The 21,180-nt window shown below is 38.7% G+C and overlaps 2 protein-coding genes across 2 annotated transcripts in view; both read right to left on the bottom strand.

The window, feature by feature from the left end:
• CLCN4 (chloride voltage-gated channel 4) overlaps window positions 1-6,396 on the bottom strand; it is a 49,109-nt gene extending 42,713 nt beyond the window's left edge. The window contains exon 1 of the mRNA XM_063126367.1: window positions 6,324-6,396. The gene's annotated coding sequence lies outside the window, so the exon portion shown is untranslated. The remainder of the gene's footprint in view (window positions 1-6,323) is intronic.
• Window positions 6,397-14,400: 8,004 nt separating this feature from the next.
• The window catches only part of WWC3 (WWC family member 3), a 68,466-nt gene continuing 61,686 nt past the window's right edge, over window positions 14,401-21,180 (bottom strand). The window contains exons 20-24 of the mRNA XM_063126368.1: window positions 20,976-21,140; window positions 19,848-19,940; window positions 18,279-18,509; window positions 16,347-16,474; window positions 14,401-15,529 (exon numbers count right to left, since the gene is read on the bottom strand). Coding sequence (XP_062982438.1) covers window positions 15,463-15,529; window positions 16,347-16,474; window positions 18,279-18,509; window positions 19,848-19,940; window positions 20,976-21,140 — 684 coding nt within the window. The 3' untranslated portion in view covers window positions 14,401-15,462. The remainder of the gene's footprint in view (window positions 15,530-16,346; window positions 16,475-18,278; window positions 18,510-19,847; window positions 19,941-20,975; window positions 21,141-21,180) is intronic.

The raw sequence follows: 21,180 nt of genomic DNA, 5'->3' as shown, positions 1-21,180 counted from the left end.
ATCTCATCTTTCTGGAAAAAAAATATTCAAGGCAGTTCATTGATTTATTACATGTCTATACTGCCCGTCAGCCACAGCTCTCTGGGCTGTTCACAAAACAAAACTTAAAACCCTAAAAACAATAACATAGTAAAACATAGTATTCAAACCATACATTTTAAACAGAATAAAACCAAGTAAGAACCAAGATAAAAGTCAGCAGCAGTGCAAAGGCACTAACACAATTGTTTAAAATTGAAGGGCTAAAAGGCCTCATAAAATGAGAAGATATCCACTTGGTGCTGAAAAGACAACAAAGTAGGTGCCAGATGAGCGCATGTGTATAAATTCACTGATTAATATCCTGCTAGTGCAGCAGACCAGAGCCAAGACCATCCCAAGCTAGCTCAAACTTAAAAAAAAACCTCAATCAGCAATGATGCCATGCAATGCCACGAATTCTGCCATGACACCATGGGGCATCTCTATTGGTCCCAGGCATTCCATCCTCCACATCTGGATTTGGGCCTGCATCCTCTTTTGCAGTAGATCACTATCGTTTTCTCTGTAGTATATGGTTTGATAGTAATTTCTGAATGGTAATGCACTTGCTCAAGAAATGGCTAACTTCTTTCATTGTCCCAGTTTTCATTGAAACCTGGGCATTCATGCTACCACAACTAGATTTATTGCGATTGTTTTACTGTTATAAATTGCAATGGCCATTGGCTTGGTGCAAATAAAATTTGATTTGATGCTGTGACCAAATAGCGCAGCTAGATGTCACTTTAGGATTAGACAGCTTGCATCGTTGCACATGGCACACTGCGGAGTGGGACAGTGAATACTGCTCAGAACTGTATCAGATATGCTGCTTAGCTGGGCACTGCTTGTCAAATGATGATGTCACAATGGAAGGAAGTATACTGCACCTGTCAGGAGCAGCATAAGAATTTTGGGTACCTCACAATGTGGCAATTCAGAAAATGAACATTTTCTTCCACCAATTCAACTTTTAAGGATGCACCCTGTTCTCCAACCCCGCCATTTTTTCAAAGTAGACTCTGGATTGACTTTGTTTCTGAAGAAACGAGAGCATGTCTCCTGCAGCAAGTTCACACATACACCCTTAGCTTTGAATAGCTGTCGTACTATCACTATATGACTGGCTACTGAGTTTGCTCATTAAAACATATGTTCTGAAAGAAAGAAAAACAAGCGCATAAAAATTAACATTTGAACTTGCTCAATCCAGGCTGGCACACTATCTATCATAGGAAAGGAGAGAAAGTGGTTTAAATGTCTCTTGTGAAAGCTGCCAAATTTTGAAAGCAAATTTACATGACTCTCAGCAAAACTACAAAGGAGGTAGTAAGAGTAACCCTCATGATGTGCAATTATGTTTGTGTGCAACAACTAAAACCCTATTTCTATGGTTGTTGTTAGGGTTCTTTTTTACTGAGAATAATTTCGACAGGTTTGACGGGTTACACCCTAGGCTTGGGGGCAACTTCAGGATTGCTAGGTTAAGACTCCAGGCTTCCTTTCCTTTGAGCTCCAGTTATGTCCATTGCTTTGAAAGCTAAGAAACCTCAGCATCAGTTTTTACTTGAGCATAATTTGTTCAAGAGCAAAAATGATGTGTCCTTAGAATTGTCATTGAGGAAATCCTACTGCTCCTCTCTGGCTGGGCTTCAACTGAGCCGAAGGCGGGGGCGGAACCAAGGATAATCTTTGCAAAATATTATTTGTATGAAAAAGGTTTATTAAACCTTCATTAAACCTTTCTCATACAAACAATATTTTGCAAAGATTATCCTTGGTTCCGCCCCTGCCTTCGGCTTTTTTTTTCACTCCCTCATGGGGTTTCCCTTCTCTTCCTGCACCTGGGCTTCAACTGAGCCAGTAGTGACGTGAAACCTTTGCGAGGCTTTCGAGCGCTCAGCTTAAAGTTTCCTGTAGTACCAACTTCTTGGGAATGACACATGGTTAAGCACGCGCTGCTCCACACACCCTAGTTGCCCAAGCCCACACTTGCAGGCATACCCCACACGCCCTGTGCAGGAAACCCTAACAGCTTCTCTCTCAGCCCAGGTGAATGATGACAAGTCGTTCACATGGCGAATGCTCCCCAAGATTATTTGCCTAGCACAGGCACTTCCTGCTTGAATGTTTTAATAGGGTTTTAATAGGGTTAGGGTCATAGACATATGACAAGATCATTTCTCAACCCAAGCTGCATCCTTTTTTTAAGGTAGCAATGAGTCACAGTTTTGCTATATGCCTGCGTTATATTGGAGAATACTCAGGTGAATGACAGGCAGTAGCTTCATTACACAGTCACCACCTCAAGAAGCTGGGCAAGTTTTATAATACAGATCCAAAAGAGATTCACTAAAAAAAAGAAAGAAAGCATCAAACGAGACATTTCCTTAAAGGTGTAGCTAGCAGGTACGTCTAGCATACATTTTTACTCTAGACTAGATGCAGGGACAACAGTCTGGATAGGTACTTAGCACTGGGGGGGGGGTGTGTGGCTCTCCCCTTCTGCTATGGGCCTTATCCAGACCAGACCTCCTGCACAAAATAGCAATCCATAAAACAAATGGATAATTATTTTACAATAGAAATTGCAGGTGCAAGGGGCCTGATCCAAATTGGACCCACAGCATGGGAAAGGTTTTTTAAAAAACCCATAGCCCAAAAGGAGGGTCCTGATCCAATTCAGTGGGCTTGTACTACTCTAGAGTAAAAATGAAAAAGAGAAAAATGAAAGCTTTAGTCAATTGAACACACACATACACACACAGGGATTGCAAAACCTTGGAAGGCAGCATACTTTGCCCCATCTATGGGCTACTGGTTGTGTGTAAGTGATATGTGTGTATGTAGGGGGGTGGGTTGCAGACATGCATGTGGTGTGTATATGTATGTTTGTACACAGAGTATTTGTGTATTACTGCAACTGGTTGTAAATTTATAGAATTTGTAGAACCAACAAAAGTGTTATTCCATTAAAACATAATATAACCGTGGGAAATATAGCAAATTAATTAGCTATTTATTAAAACCATCATCTTACCACACTACCAATATTCCAACATTCATTAATTTTGTTATCATAGAGTCCATTATAAAAATTGATTGATTAGACTTATATCTCACCTTTCCTTCAAGGAGCTCAGGGTGACATACATTTTATCCTCATAAAAATCCTTGAGGCTGAGAGATACCACTCTCCCAGAGGGCTTGTCTCCAGGTTACTAGTCCCACCACACTGGCTCTCGTTGGTTGTGTATATATCACACATCTCTTCCTTATCTGCTACACTTGACCTTCATTCTGAATCATGCCTGTCCATTTAACTGTTTTGGAAGTACATCTTAATCAGGAGGCATAGATGTACAAGCTGAAATCCTGGATGAGAAGGCTATCAATGGCTGCTAGTCCTGATGCCTCTATGCTACACCAGTTGCTGGGGAACATGGGCAAGAGGGTCCTGTTAAACTCATGTCCTGCTTGTCGGTTTCCCGTTGACAGCTAGTCAACCACTGTGTGGCCTAGATGGAACCTTGGTCTGATCCAGCATAGCTCTTATGTTCTTACCCTTCCCCGTTTCCCCTTTCTCCTAGAACTTACAAAGAAGCAATATCTAACAAAGGATGAGATAACTCAGCAAAACGTAGCATGTATTACAAAGCCCTAAATTAGCCCCTCCTAGTATGGTTAATGGACAGGGATTATGGGAGTTGCAGTCCAAAACACCTGCCCTAAATGTTTTTAACCAATTTAGGTATAGAGAAAATGGATTGTTTACGTTTCAGTTACATACATTATTATTATCATTATTATTTATTTATTTATATAGCACCATCAATGTACATGGTGCTGTACAGAGTAAAACAGTAAATAGCGAGACCCTGCCGCATAGGCTTACATTCTAATAAAACCATAATAAAACAATAAGGAGGGGAATATGTTAATGTTTCAAATTTGTTTATCTTTATATTTCAGACATATATATTTAATACTTAAGGCTGATGGTATTAAGGCACAATCTTTCTCTTGTTTTTACCTTCTCCTCTGCTGCTCCCAGACTGTGTAATGGCCTACCGGAGGAGATTCGTCAACTTGACAGTCTTTTAGAATTTAAAAAAGCAATAATGACTGATCTATTCCGGCAGGCCTATCCAGTGAAATTTTAGAATGTTTTTAGGATGTTCTAAGGATGTTTTAGGGATGTTTTAATCACATATGGTATGTTTTTAATCAGTTTTTAATGTGTATTTTATATCATGTTTTTATACTGTTTGTTTTATACTTTTAATGGTTTTAGTTTTTGTGAACTGCCCAGGGAGCTTTGGCTATTGGGCGGTATAAAAATGCAAATAATAATAATAATAATAATAATAATAATAGATTAAAATGTTGTTTTTAAAAGGATATTTCACTGAAAAACTCTCAACATGAGGAACTTTAGTGTAGGCCAGCAGCTTATGGAGGGATGACCGCAATTATTTATTTAAATGTATGCCTCTCCTTTCCACAGACGCCCCATGCAACAACAAAGAAAGATTTGATTTCTTTAGGGTAACCAGATAGTTAGGAGGACAGGGCTCCTGTATCTTTACACTAGTAGAGAAAAGAGAATTTCAGCAGGTGTCATTTGTATGAATGCAGCACCTGGTGAAATTCCCTCTTCATCACAACAGTTAAAACTACAGGAGCCCCGCCCTCTTCTGTATCTGGTCAAGAGGCAAATATTACAAACCAAAACCGCAATTTAAACCATTCTAAAAAGGAGCAGATAAAAGCAGCAGCACTGGTTTTTCATGTGTGTATTTACTCTGAACTGGCCCTGAGAGGTCCGATCTTCGCCATGAAATACAGATGTGAGAAAAGGTAGTGAAATTTCCCTGCTACTCTGTACAGAGCAGTCTAAAAGACATCTAAAGACACAATCCTATGGCTGTATAGACCAAAAAGAAAATAAAAAAACAAACAAACCTACAGCTACCAGCATGCCCCAGCCAGCATGGCTGGCTGGGGCATGCTGGGAATTGTAGGCCTTCTTTTCTGTTAAACAGGCATATGGTTGCACCCTAAATGACATAAGATCACATGCCTGAAATCACAGTATATACTCATTATCCAGTAGCAATACATGTTAACAGGGGATATGGGAAAAGTACAAGTATGAGTGACCACCAGAGGGGTTTGCTTCAGTTCTCTAGATCCAGGCCTATTTCAGCCATAAAACTAAACAAAGGTGAGAATCCACCCTGCCCCATTCTTTTCTTTAAAAAAAAAAGGGGGGGGGAGCCCACAATAATTTGTAGAAGAAGAAGCCGCTACAATAATTTTTGTGTGTTACAATGGGAGAAAACTGAATTCCCAAGAGCATGGTTAGTTTGAAAAATCTCCAGTGATAAAAAGAAAATGCAAACTAGAGAACTGCCTGTATCCTTATGTTCCTGAAGCCGAGTCATCTTTCTTGTTCAAGAAGAGATAGGTTTCATCATGGCCTTTTAAAAGACATGGTAACTGAGAGATGTTCTGATACTGCATTCTTGTAACGCTCTTTTATATTCAGCCCTGTCTAACACCACTATATATTGTCTGGTTATTTAACACATCACCAAAATATCCCAATGCCTTACCAATTAATAAGGCAAAACCCTCTCACATAAACTGATCACGCTAAACCATTAACGTAGTCATTGCTGCTAGACAGGAATTAAAAACAAAACGGATTCTCTAGCCTATATGAGAAGCACGCCATTAGATGGTAGCAGGTGCGCTGCAGCTTTCCAAGAAATATTTTGCACGGCTGATGGGCATTCAATTCCCTACAGACAAAAATAAATTGAGTGTGCACACAAATGGATTATGCAAGAGCTGTGCAGAGTTGTGTGTCCTTAAAAATGGTTTCAGTGGGGGAAACAGATAATCTCTTAAACATCAACATGTTGCAAAGGCCACACTGATTTCAAAAGATGTCATTTCTGCATGGCGATATAATCATCCCCCCTCCTCCCAAACGGAAAATAATCGTGAAAATGTAACTAGCCGCTTACTAAAAAAAAGCTCCGGCCGGCTGCATTGTCAATGCATTGCTTTCATCTTCAATATTAACGCCGCAGCTGGGAGCCTTGCTTTTAAAGACGCCAGCTGGAAGATCCGAAGAGCAAGTAAACAACCTCTTCACCTGCAAGGATCATATTCACAAAGGCCCTGCAACGATTCCCTCCCGCAGCCCAGCCCAGCTTGACAATGGTTGATTTCAGAGGAAATGCACCGGCAAAGCCTAGAAAATCATGCTACGGAGCATGGTCTCCTCTTACCTGCAATGCAACATCATTTAGTTCAGCCCCAAAGACACCGTCAGCATCCTCTCTTGCCTGGTATGGCTGCAAAGGCAATGATGTCATATGGAGGAAGCAGTAACAGTCACATGACTGTATGGTCTCTATTGGAGATCTGTTTGAAAGACAGGCAGCAGCTAGCAGCTGATCCTCCAGGAATAATTAGGCTATTAAAACTTCCTTACACCTTTGCAGCTCAGCTGCAATGCTTTCTCCCCTTACAACTATGTCATGAATTGGATGAGCATTTCATACACAAGCTGATGTTGCTTTTGATTGATACAGTATAGAGAGGACTTCTGTTAGAAAGAAATGTGTGTGAAATGTGACATGCCCGCATGCAAACTATTTTTATTCAGGGCTGTCTTATGGATTGCCTAGGTAAAAAAATGAAGATAAAAATGATGCACAGCTGCACTTAATGCAATTTTATATTCAAGGATCATCACAAGAGAATCCTAAGAAAGAGGCTTGTGTCGCCTTAAAGATTAACACATTTATTATGGCGTAATTTTCCTTGGACTAGAGTTCACTGCATCATGGAGTGCAGCTAGTTGGCCACTCTGTGAACAGAATGCTGGACTAGATGGACCCTTGGTCTGATCCAGCACAGCTTTTCTTATGTGAGTTACTGTTAGCAGCGAGGTCAGAGAAAAGTGAAATGCAAAACATACAGTGGGTAACAAATGTGGAGGAATAATCAGTGTGTTGTTCCTCTGCGAAAGCCAATGTGGTGTAGTGGTGAGAGTGTTGGACTGGGACTCAGAAGATCCGGGTTCTAGTCCCCACTTGACCATGGAAGCTCACTGGGTGACTTTGGGCCAGTCACAGATTTTCAGTCCAACCTATCTCGCAGAGTTGTTATTGTGAGGATAAAAATGGAGGATTATGGGAATTTCCTTGAAGGAAAAATAGTGGTATATAAATGCTATCCTACCAATATCCCCAAATATGGAATAATGGTTTTCTGCCACTGTTCCCTTTTTAACACTTTGAGATTTGAGTCTATGGAACTCCCAACCACAAGGCCATCTTAACTATAAGAAACTCTTAATTATAAAACCTCTATCACAAACCTTATATATCTTATATACCTCAGTAGCCTGGTAATTAAGGCATAGACATGGAATTGACACCACCGCTACAGAAAAGATTAACAAAACCAAGATATTTATTAAGGCAATTAGATTCACAAAGTAATAGAGTGAAATTTTCCAAATAATAGAAGGGACTGCTTAACTGTACTTAAGCTAAATATGTCTAAGAGCTTTATCACACCAGCGTTATACCGTGCAATCACTGCGAATTGCATGCAAAGGACTCCAAAGTTTTCCAGCTTATAATCTTCTTTTATTGTGAAGTACTCCCATGCATCCTGCTTTAATTGCTCTTCTTAACCAAAAGTTCAATATTTTGCTACTAGTTTTCAAGCGTATCATTTGTTGTTTTCTGAGCAGCCACTGGGGCGCAGGAGCAGGATTTGAAGAAAAATTAAACAAATGCTTACATCTGCATAAGCTTTAAAGATAAAGACATCAAAATTGGCACAGTAATTGATATTAAGGAGAGCTTTAAGCATACCAAATTTGAATCGGATTGGGTCATCCGTTGATTTTTTAATAATTTTTTTTTTACATTTGCCCCCTTAAACCCATTTCCTGGTATGCAAAGGATCTAGCCGCCCGGTAGCAACAACAACGGTGACAGCTTAGTGCTGCAGGGGGATAATTCGCGGGAAATAGGTACATGGGATGAAGCTCTAAGAGAGTCTTTCCTACTAATAAACTCATTTATTTATTACATTTTTATACCGCCCAATAGCCGAAGCTCTCTGGGCAGTTCACAAAAATTAAAATCATGAAGAGCATAAATGCTCATATCAATAGCATTTCCTTCAGATCACTTCTAACTGCCAATTACCCTTGTGGACAAATTAAAATAAAGGTAACTTCTCCCCCTCAACAGTTTCAAATTCAGCCTGAAGCTTTGCTAATATAGCAACCATAACCAAGGCAGCCAATATAAGGCTTACAAGGAACTATCAGGGCAAATAGGACCTGATCATAGCAAAGAAATGTTAACTTGTGTATCTCTGTTTCTAGTTAACTGGAAAAATTAGCATCCTGGGTAGTTTGTAGAATTGCATGTTGAGTCCAATGTTTGGGACTCATCAAAGTGAGTCAAATTAAGCCATCCTGAACTGCTGAGAATGACAGCCTCTTAGACAAGTTTGTTCCGAAGCCAACTTTTTCCTGCTCTATCCATTATGACCGATGTATCAGAAGAAAGTGCTCTTAGTTCCATGACTCATGAGGATACTTGACTCTTCCACAAGCTGGCAAGAATGGCAGAAGAATTTTTTGGATTTATCACTTGACATAAACAGCTCCATCAGCAGAATCTAGAACCTTTCAGCAATCTAGGTAAAGATTTGGGAAAGGGGGTCAAGAGCTCATTCCCTTGGATGCAAATGTCTTCTGCTTTGCTAGTTATCAGTGATATTCATAATGCCTTAAAATGGAATGTAAATTCTTTGCTAAAAGGAACAGATCCACAGCCACTTTGTGAAAGAGGAAACTTGTTCCCCCATCTAGTTATGGTGTATATCTTCATAGAAGTCTAGGAAGTAGGCAGGTCCATGACTCTGCCTTTTCTGACTCAAAAGACTAGAAGACTGAAATATTCCACTAAGCAGCTTGAACCCACTGATGGTCACTTCAAATATGGCCTTAGCTATTTGCTTGCTCCAGGAAATTGCCCCCCCCCTCAGGTCTTTGCAATCTATAATGATCAGAAATCTTTTAGGCTCCTTTAAATAGCTGTCCCTGGAAAATGGTCTAGATCACCAATTGAATGGCTGTTCCAATGACCACACAAGACAAACTTGGGTGTTTCCTTTCTTACAAATGAGTGATGAATGGTCTGCAACTACACCTTAAACTACAAGAACAATTTTCATGTGTGACATTATGATTTGGCTCCACTCTGAAAGCCTAACAATTCTGGCTGGCTCTGTTGTATCCCTTATTCCTGACATCTAGATAGTCAGTAACATGCAACTAAACCCACCTACTGTGATATAGTCCAAGAATAGTTTTACCAGACAATTTACTACGTAGCCCAATACAACCTATCAAATGTGGCAGAACTGCGATATTTGCAATTACAAAAGATCCTCTCCATATGCTTCTGTGTAGCAGCTTTGTGTGCCTCTCTCTCTTTCACACACACACGTCTTCTCGCACTATCACAAAACGAAAAGAAAAAAACCTCAATTGTAAGAAAGATGTGCCTGAGTTGTAAGGTGAATTTTACAACATTGGTTCCTGTTGCGTCATTTCTGTGAACACACAAAAGCACCAACACGTGTGGACAACCTTTCAAGTATTTGAAGAGTGCTATCATGTCTCCCTACAGTCTTCTCTTCTCAAGGCTAAACATGCCCAGTTCTTTCACTCTCTCCTCACACCAGACCCCTGAACATTCTTGTTGCCCTTCTCTGAACATGCTCCAGCTTGTCTGAATCCTTCTTGAAGTGTGGTGCCCAGAACTGGATGCAGTACTCAAAATAAGGCCTAACCAGTGCTTACTAGAGAAGAACCAGTACCTTGCATGATTTGGAAGCAATACTTCTATTACTGCAGCCTAAAATTGCATTTGCATTTGCTCTTTGAGTCCAATTCTGTAGCCAACTCTGGATCCGCCTAATAGTTGTTCTATCTAGCCCACTTTTAGCTAGTTTGCTAATCAAGATATCATGGGTCACTTTGTCAAAAGCTTTGCTTAAGTCAAGATATATTATGTCCACAGTATTCCCACAATCCACATGGGAGATTACCTGATAAAAAATGAGATCAGATTAGTCTGGCTTGACGTGTTCTTAACAAATCCATGTTGGCCTCTAGTAATCACTGCATTGTTTTCTAGGTGCTTACATATTGACTTCTTTATAATCTCCTCCAAAATTTTCCCAGGGATTGGGTATGTAGTTCCCAGGTTCCTCCTTTTTGCCATCCTCATTGGAGTAGTTGAACTATAATTTCTTTCCTCTTTTACTATGCACGTACTTGAAGAAAGCTTTTTTGTTGATTTTAGTATCCCTCGCTAGCGTCAGCTCATTCTCAGCTTTAGTGTTCCTGATGTCATTCCAGCACTTCTGTGCTACCTGCCTGTACTCTTCCTTTTGTAGCCCGGCCTACCTTCCACTTCCTATGTGTGTCCTTATTTATTTATTTATTGCATTTATATCCCACCTTTTTTCCTCCAAGGAACCCAAGGCGGCATACATAATCCTCCTCTCCATTTTATCCTCACAACAACTCTGTGAGGTAGGTTGGGCTGAGAGTCTGTGACTGGCCCCAAGTCACCCAGTGGGTTTCCATGGCCAAGTGAGGACTAGAACCCGGATCTCCTGACTCCCAGTCCAATACTTTAGCACTACACTGTACATTACACTACACTGGCTCTCTTTTTTGTTTTCAGATCATCTCTAAGCTTTTTGTGGAGCCACATTGGTTTCTTCTATTGTCTCCTATCTTTTTTCCTTGTTGGAATTGTTTGCAATTGTGCCTTTAAAATCTCTTTTTTAAAAAAACTCCCACCCATCTTGGACTCCTTTTCTCATTGGGGTCACTTGCTATGGGACCTTACTTATCATTGTTCTGAGTGTATTAAAATCAGATTTCCTAAAATCCAGAGTACACGTATGGCTACACTCTTTTTCTTCCTTTAAAATCAAGAATTGAAGTATGATGGGGTCAAGTTCCCAGAGTAATATTATTTCAGGGACTTTGACTCTTTTACCATACTCAAATGAAGAAGCTCTTCATGATTATTATATTGCTGTAATACAATATCTCTGTAAAGCAAATCAGGTGTTATCATCCACATGTCTCAGAGGGAAGCAGTTAAAGCCTACTACCACCTAGTGAAATTTCTAGTCTGCCTTTACAGCCTGTGTCCTGTAACAATGATGAACATTGTTCAAAGGTCTAAACTCTTGAGATTACATTGGACACAAACAACTGTAATAATAATTTAAAAAATCAGATTGCTGCTGATCACGAACTTTAATAACTGATGGTGGGCACTTCAAGGGCAAACAATATTGCCCAATGTAATTGCCTGCGGAGTCAGGATTTTGTCTTTGTCATCGTAGTCCTTTAACTTGCATGCTTAATCATATCATTAGCACTGTATAGCTATCAGGCAGTATCCAACAGTCTCATTCGCTAGCTGTTAGTTCTAGTGGAAGCTAGGTACCAAACAACGTACAAGAGGACAATCCAACTAAAGCTACAGTTACGCAAGCGGTTGCACATTACACTTGCACAACCAGTGCAATGGAAAAATTTGGTAGAGCTCCACTACTGCTATTTGAGTTTGCAGAATGACATCGTTGATTTACTGCCCATTATCTTGATAAAGAATTAGATAGGAATGAAATCAACATCAAAGAGAGTTGCTGGTGTCAGGCATGCTGGTATTCCTCCTTTCTTACTTATAGCCACTGAATTACTAAATTGGAAAGGAGTGGTCTGCCCAAGCTGGGATAGCTGACATTGTCTTTGAAACTGCTGTGAAGGGCATGATAGCATTATGCAGCAGACACAGGGACACCGCTAAACTGGTTGTGACAACTATGTGCAATAACCATCGCAGTACCTAAAATGTACCATGTTTTGGAGAAACACTCAGCCTGAAAATGTAACATTGCAGTTTGGTGTGGAATGTAGCCAGTCCGAAACAAATAAAAAAATCCTTATAAGGTCACCTTTAAAATGGTTTTTTAAAAAACTCTTAATGACTGTTTAACCTTGATCTAGAATTAATTTTAGATACACAAAGCTATTTTATGGCAAGTTTTTATTTGTTTATTTTGCAGAATACTTTTCAAATACAAATGACACAATCATTCAGAAACTGTGACAAACATAAAAAATGAATACTGCAGAGTATATTACTTTTTAACACACTGAAATAGTATTCATTTTGACAGTCAGAATCTTTATTTTTCCTAAATAGTCTGGGTATACTGCACAGTGGCTACCACTATAACCCAGGAGCAACTTTTTATTAATGAGCCCTCAAAACATTTTCTATTCCAAATGCACTGCTTTCCATTTATGGCATACAGGATTAACATACACAAACAAAAATTTATTATGATTTGTCATAATAGATGGCAAACGCATCTTGAACTCAAGAGTAATTTTGAACTGACTGCTTTTTATCACGAACAATTAATATATGTCACAGGCAATAGAAAATGTTCTGCATAAGCAATTATCATTCTTCTTCACATTGAAAAGAGATCTGAAAGCTGTCTTTGTTTACAACCTTTTGTCAAGTGCATTAGAGCTGCTGAATTGTAGCCCAAATGGATCACACTGGAATAGAATGCAGCAATTCTAGACCACCTTTTGATAACTGTTAGAAAATACTGACACTTTAAATAACAACTATATAAACAAATAACTTGAAGTCTTCCTACTGTTGAACTACTAGAGCAATGGCCAGCTATTTTTCCTTTAGGCATCCATCTCAGTTCCAACCATTTCTTCCTATTAGTTTGCTTTAGTGTTCTGGGATCATTTTTTCCAGACATGGGAGACTTTTTCAGTCTACTAATACACCAAGCAGAAATTCTACAGAGCAGCCAGTTCTGATAAGCCAAACATTCTCATTTTCAGTTACACCATCCATGGAAAACTTGCAACATATGTCAGGTGAAGCATGATTTTACAAAATGTTAATTTAGCATGCATAGGCTGCAATCCTATGCATACTTATATAAGAGTAAGTCTCATTGAATTCAGTGGGTATTTCTTGTGAGTAGACATGTGCAGGATTGCACTGTTAGTCTTTAATCTGGATTTAATAATTTGCACTATATATGGTTTATAATCACTATCTCAAAACATAGATTATGTAAAACAATTTAATAGTTAGGTTTTCATGATCTTAACACAATGCTTCAGTTCTAAACACTGCAGGGAATGTTGACTTGTTTCTAGCTTAACAACTTTCTTTGGTATCAGGCCTCCCTAAGGCATAGTTTGATTTTTTTTATCTTTATCTTAAACCAAAGTTTGACTTGACAGAGTCTTATATAAAAACTGTGTTGATTTCTTATTGATGTCGCAAAAAGGTAGGTTAACCTTCTGTAGGACATAATGCTTTGGGTAACTGAAGCTGCATATAATCGCATAATAAACAATATTTTCTTTCATACATTTGCAAAACACAAAAAGTGGCACTCTCGGGAATTTAAGGTGACAGTCTAAAGTTAACTAACAAAAACTACAAGTTGTCCTAAAGCCCAAGTGAACTTTGTCCGATGCTATACAATACAATGAAAGAATGAAACTTTTTCTAAAATGGCATTGGACTACTTTAGCATGTACTTCTGTCTTAGCAAATGTAAAAGTACATTCAGTAAAATCATCTCAGTTCCATGCCAAAGAATATACCATTTAACAGTTGAAATCATTAGCAATGGGAAAGAGAAAATATATTTAAAATTGTGCATGTCATCTAGGGCTAGAAGAGACTATATAAGTTGGGATTAAACTTTAAAATGCTTTTATTTGAGAAATCAAACAACATTAACGAAAAATGAATGGAAAGAAAGGAAACAAACAGATTAAAGACTTAAAAAACACCACAAACGTACTACTGTCTGGACAGTAGTATTTTGAAGAATATTTGTAAAATTGCTAAGAGTATTCCACAGTTGAATTTTGCATAGCAGCAGATGTGGAAGTCCCAGTTTTAATTAAAAAAATAAAGTTTGTAGGCTTTATAGAAAGTGATGGCAAAAAACTGAATTTATAGAGGTGATGCTTGTTAATGGCTCAGAAACTGAGGAGGTTTCAAGCAGGTACACAATGTGGATTTTTTTTAATTGTGCTGATGTCAGGAATAGACATCCTAGAATAAGATGTAGTAGAGTAGATAAAACCTTTGTTGAACCATTTCCACAATTCACATTGTTGTTATGATGCTTGCTTGTATGTGTGTGTGTGTGTGTGTGTGTGTGTGTGTGTGTGTGTGTATATATATATATGTCCCATTTTGCTAGGCACTAAGATCCAGCACAAGATGCAGTACGGTCTTAAGTTTTTTAAACCACACTTTAAGAAAGATGTAGTTCACTGAGGGTAATGAAATTTGGAATGCAAGATCTATGAGGAAATCGAAGGAAACTCAAATTCCTATGATTATTGGGATGGTCTCCTAAATGCGGTCCTAAACAATTTCTAGAAGAGACAAATAGTAAAATACTACATTAGTAATTAATACAAGAAACTCATGAGCAATTTTTCTAAAACAATAGCTAAAAAGAGACATGTCACCTTCTTCCTTCCCTCGTTAAACACAAAAGCTACTTAAAATTATAAAAGACATATTTGACACAAATTAAGTGAGAACGATACTAGTGCACAGTAAGAACATGCAGTTGTGCCCTGCAATGTTTAATATATTCTTAAAGAGGAAAAAAAAACATTGCAGGTGATATTTTGATATCAAGACAGTGCCAAAAATACATGTTACATTTATAAGATGCAGACAGTAAAGATGATTTAAAAACTGACAAATTCAGAACATAGTATTTTCATGTCAGAAACAAAACCAGCTCAATGGTTCCATTCTACTGTATGACAAATACTGAGTAACAAATTTTCTGTCTTTTAAAATACATCTTAAAGTAAATATTTTCCTTCAAGGAAAACAAGTTACTATAAATAAATTACAATACAGTGAATTTGCCTGAACTCACTTTGTTTCTGTCTTCCAGCCTTTTAAGTCAAATAAAACAGCATAAAAACTGTACACGCTCTAACAGGATAGTTGATTTTTTTTTAATATAAAATAAGTTGTCTTCAAAGATGTCAATTTCACAACAAGGAAAAACCAAGCCTTGCTGCAGTCACTATTATAAAATATATATGTATATATTTATATATGTTTTTGTTTACTTTATTTTTATTTATTTTTTACAAAATGTGTATATTAATTTGCATGAAGATTTTTAAAAATAAAATTAACTAGTTTAATAACTTCATTTTAAAATAAGAACAGGTAGATAAATACTTCATGTTTACAAAGTAACATGTCATACATCATCAGCTGGCAGAGGTGGTATGTTGATCCTTGGCCTTGTAAAGAATGCCATCTTCTCCCTGTCATTCATATGAAAAAAATATTGCACAAATATTTCAGTACATATTATCTGGCTTGCTTATATGGCTTAACTTAGAACTCTTGTGAGTACTTTTCAAACTCACCATTTTAACTAATGAACTGATCTAAAAAGTTAAATTTGCTTAGCCAAACACTTGTACACTAAAAAAAATTACCAGTTCAAATTTCATGTTCTTAAAAGGTCAACAAAGTATTTCTACAATTGTTTAGTCTTCCACAGACCGTCCATGGGACTGAGGGTTCTTTCTAAAAAAAAGTAATCTATATTCTTTGTTTACTAAGTGACCCACTTCAAGTGCAGAAGGAAGATAAACCTTAATATGTTGCCAGTAAATGCAAGCAACCAAGCGTTCATTTCACTGTGTAAATTTCAATTCAGTGGGCTGGTTCATGATACGGGCTGGCACATTTTAAATATGCAACCCCTGATTGGAATAATCACGGATTCAGCACATCATACAAACCTGACCATTGTGGGTTATTTAAGGGTTAAACAACCCTTTCATAACCCTACTACTAATTGAGTGTTATGCAAAGCTTGTTTAACCCTCAAATAACCCACAATGGACGGGTTCACACAACACATCACAATCCCTTATTGCCCTGATTAGGGTTGCATATTCAAAATGGCAGCCACACATGCCCAGCATGCATCATGGCTTATCATATTTAAATAACTCATGATGACCCAGATTTACCATGTGAACTAGGTCACTATAACACATCTAACTGTATACATGTGGATACATATGTGTACATACACATAGGCGCACGTGTATATATTTAAATACTTACCGGAAGGTTTGCACCTGGATCGGCTCCTTCTGGTTTTGACCACGCAGCTGATATACTTCTTTGGATGCTTTTTTAAGCAATTTTTCAGCTGCTTGTTTTTGCCGATGCTCAAATTTGGTCTGTCTTGTCTAAAGTGGGAATATATTTAAAATACTTTCAAAGAGAACACTGGATTTATACTAACAGTTTGTTTTATTACATCTACATCTCTCCAGTGGACGTAAGCATCCTCATGTGGGTTACTTCAAAGGCAGGGCTAAACATATTTCCTTTTAGTGGTTAGGTGGGAGAAAATCCCCTCAGTTCCATGCCAACTGCAGCTAATATTCCTTGCAAACAACAGTAAAATATAGTAAGCCCCAATTCCAAGCTAACACTATCACTCAGCCTAACAAAACCAGTAAGGAGAAAGTAAGTTACAAGTCAACCACATAAAGACACAGCACGAGATGATAGAACCCTATAACCCCTACCAATATCCCCTAACCGTGCCACCCTCTAGATCAGTCTTCACCAACGTGGGTTCCTCATGATGTTTTGACCTACAACTGCCATACATTCTATCTAGCATGACAAATGGCCAGACATGATTAGGCCAAAATATCTGGAGGAATCCAGGTTGTTAAAGATACATAGTTTCATTAATTGGAGCTCAACTTGCCCAAGGACAGGACAAATAAAAAACTCATCAGTAGCACAAATGCATGGCAGTAGATTCACAATCTACAGAATGCAAAATAAAGGACCCCCTGCCAAAACACAATGGCCTGGTTCAGACAACATCTTAAACCATGCTGCTTAATCACAAAATGGTTAAGGGAATGCATTAACCTTAATGCATTCCCTTAACCACTTTGTGGTTAAGCAGCATGGTTTAGCGTGTTGTCTGAACCAGGCTATTCTCTAAGAAAGTCTAAGCATGAGCAGTGAATGTCAGCACGATAATCAGCGGGGCATGCTGCAGATGGCTCCCACACGACAACCACTAAGATTGCTGAAAGGACATAATTTTAGCAAAAGTGAAACTAATCTCCCACAATCCATTACTGGATTAGGACCCAGACTGTTTATTTCTTTCCTGGTGAACCCAGCCTATGCAGAGTAAATTCTAATTATCTTCCTGACATCAAAGCAGTTAGGACCTCCTTGAGGGGGCTGGGGTTAGGCCAGAAGAAAGAAATGTAACAGTTATAATGCAGAGAATGCTGGTGTCCTAAATAAAGCCTCTGGCAATGTAGCAATCTGAGTGTTCCACACTTTCAGAAATCCATGCAAGTGATAAAAGTTCTTCCATAGTTTCATAGGAGGTTCTGAGGGAGTTTATTTAGGACAAAGTTGAAGTTTCTTCCAATCCTAGAACTCACATTAAGTTCAGTGAGTTTCTGTTCTCCTAAAGAGTTTGAATCCTGGTTCAAGTTGGCCCTAAACTCATTCATATGGATCACTTAGGTCTTCTGTCATGACAGGAGGTTAGAGCTAACATTAAGAAATTAAACCTTCTGCTTTAGCACCTGAGACATAAACTATATCTGCCTCTCTTTTGTGAGAACAGCTCTGCCTTTGGTATAAGGACTACCTTACTGTGACAAATCTATAACAAATCCCCCTGAAAATTTCTGTGGAATTCTGTCCTCTTGGAGGCGGTAGGGAGCAGATTTAACATCAAAGTGCATGAGCATTTCTGGTACTGTGACTGCTTGAAAACTATCAGTAGCAACCAATCATGTTGACTGCCAATAATTTTAAGCTCTATCCATGATGTATATAAGATATTAAAAAAATACATATTTGCACTCTGTTCTACAACTATCTTACTATAGGTAAGATATACTGGAAATATTTAAACATTAAAACTCAATTCTTTCTTTAGGCATGTTACGCACAATGTAATACACCTGAACGGAGTCTTCTGCAGACCCCATGATATCATACCTGCCTTTCTGCTTCCTTCAACAAGTTTCGGAATCGTTCATCCCGAAGGACCCAATGAGGCAGATCAGTTTGACCTGTAAGCTGGGCGTCCTCCAGGCGCTGCCGCAATTCTCTCAGAATAGATAATTCCTCATTCAAGAGTCTCTGCCTTGTTCTGGATGCCTGGAGATCCAGCTCCAGGTCAAGTGATGTCCTTTCCATAAGGTCAGCCAAAGATGATCTACATGATTGCTAAGATAGTAATATAAAAATATGGTAACGCTGTAAGACAAGATGAACAAAAAAGCACCCCTTTCAATAAAGTATGGTACTCTTACATACATGAAAGGTACCTGAGATACCACAGTAGAAGGAAATAAAATAGGATCAGTTCAGTTAATGCAGATATTGACCCAAGTTGTAATGGGGAGACTTTGAAATCATGTTTTGCAAAAGCATGGGCTGGCACAAACCCTTTTTTGCAGGATAATTTTCTCCTTCTCTCCATAGTTTGCTTCAACCATTTTTTAGAGTTACATCAACACTGATGCAAGCACAGTGATGGCTAACAAGGACTAATCAAGGTTTGAACAGTGTTTACAAAATATGGGTAAGAAATCAAATCTTGGTTAATTTTAACCATAGTTGCACTGATGCCGACGTAATGCTAAACCATTGTTAGAACAAACTATGGTAGTAAGGAATTCACATGAGAGAAAAATGGGGGAGAGAACAATAACAGCACAGGTCTAGGCCAGAGGTCGGCAACTTGTAGCCCTCCAGATATTTTGGCCTACAACTCCAATCTTTCCTCACCATTGGCTAGACCAAAACATCTGGAGGGTCACAAGCTGCCCAACTCTGGTCTAGACAAACCATGGTTGCAAGCTGCCATGTCACCTCTGCACAGTAATGGTCTTTAACCATTCTAAATTTGGTGCTTAAAAAATTGAAGGCTTGCTAAAAAGTTAAGAATTGTCAGGGGAGGGCAGCACGTGGCCCATGGGCTGCATACAGACTATGCAGTTCAGTGCCAGCAAAAAAAGAAAGAAAAAGAGATGGTTTGCTGCCAAAATTTGGTGGCAAATGATTGCAGAACTTTATAAAGGCCTTTTTTTTTACCACCAATGTTGAATATGGTGGCATGGCAACAGTGGCAGGAATGCAGCCCAGTGCAACGGTTGGGATGTCTGGGGTCTGGAACTAGGTCCCTGAAATGTCCAAAGTTCCCCTATGTTGCTCAATGCATATGATATAGGTTATATTTGCAAGGTAGGCTTTGTGTAAGTACAGAATCAAAGTCCACACTTTAGATAGCTGAATACAGAGATTCTATACTCTCTTGTCTTGTGCCAATTGTTGTTGTTTAATAGGGGCTAAATTAATCAACTCAAAATTGTCTAATAGTGCAAGCCCTTTTTATAACTCTAACTGCATTGCATGAATAAAAACTACACATTTGGTATTACATTACTATGCCCAAATACTCTTAATGTTATTCCAACAAAGTAAAAAAACCAACCTAATTGTAGAAAAATGCCTGAGCGACGCAAAGGACGGATGATCACAGATTTATTCTAACAGATATACCTGCTTATAACGGAGTGTACGCCTTTCCAACGTATTTCGGATGAAGGGCGACTTTCTTGGCAGAGTGGAACTGTCACTATCACTACGATACAGCTAACAGAAAAAAAGATATAGTATCAGTTACTGTTTTATTTAATTAAAATTCACTTAAGACAATTTTAAGACAATTATCATGAGGAAAAAATGGAGAAAGGGAAGATCATGTACACCATCTTGGGCTCCCTTAGAGGAAAGGTAAGATATACATATTTTAGGATTGTTGTCTCGTCTCCTCACCAAAACCCACAGTAATATTCTCTTTAAAAAAAAAGAGCATTTAAAAAAAGATGCCTCCAGAAGCTCCTCTTTCCTTTTAGTCATAATCAGCTGCAGGGAATATTACATTTGCCAGGAAGCATTCTGGGAGACTAATGGCACCGGCATCTTCAAAGGCAGCTTGCCAGGATCCTTCCCATAAAAAGTCACATGGGTAAGCAAGTGGTAGAAGAAGGCAACAGCGTTCTTAAAGTTTTCAGGAGAAGAAAGCAGTGGGTGCAGGCAGTTGGCTTTTCAGTCCCTAGACAAGCAATCATGTGTCTATATAGTGGTGAGTGGGGAATAAGATCTAATATTATCAGTATTTTCCTACTTCTATATCAGCCTTTCCCTGTCTATGGCCATACTGCCCTGAACGTGTCCGATCTTGGAAACTAAGCAGGAGCAGGCCTGGTTAGTTAGCCTTTCCCAACCTGGCTGCTGGTTGAGTATGATGGTCATTGTAAATTTGGAGGGTACAGATGGGGAAGGCTGTTCTATAGCACACTTGAGTCTGCGACAAGTATAATGTATGCAGCAGCCCTCCGTCAGACAGATTTTTTTATATTTCAATGTCAGAGAGATTTTCAGATCTGTGTTCGCTAACTGAGAAAAGGTCCTAAACGCAGTTTTCCTGGGTATCAGGAAATAGTTTCTCCTCCCCCCCTACTGGCTATGATAAATGAAAGATGCTGGAAACTGAACCTGAAAATGTATGAAAAGCAGTTGCTCTATTGGTAAGGCAAAGGCCCAAAGGTTAGAGCACATGATACAGTATTTTAAAGTTTTAAGGCAATGTCCCAGGCCGATTGTTCAATCACAATTTCTACTCACTCGACAAACATACTGACTTCGGGCACCAGGCGAGAATGTCTGTGAACGAACAATTGTGCTACTACGAACAAATGTAGACCCTCGGGATCGACGGCCCGTTCTGTTTTTATGAAGCAAAGCTGATTCTTCTGGGAAGACATCTTCTGTATTAGTCTCCTTATCCACCTAAAGTGAAGATCAAAGCCACATGTTTTACAATACTTAT

The sequence above is a fragment of the Elgaria multicarinata genome, chromosome 5 (genome assembly GCF_023053635.1).
Source record: "Elgaria multicarinata webbii isolate HBS135686 ecotype San Diego chromosome 5, rElgMul1.1.pri, whole genome shotgun sequence".
NCBI lineage: Eukaryota > Metazoa > Chordata > Lepidosauria > Squamata > Anguidae > Elgaria > Elgaria multicarinata.
This window is presented reverse-complemented; position numbering and strand designations above follow the sequence as displayed.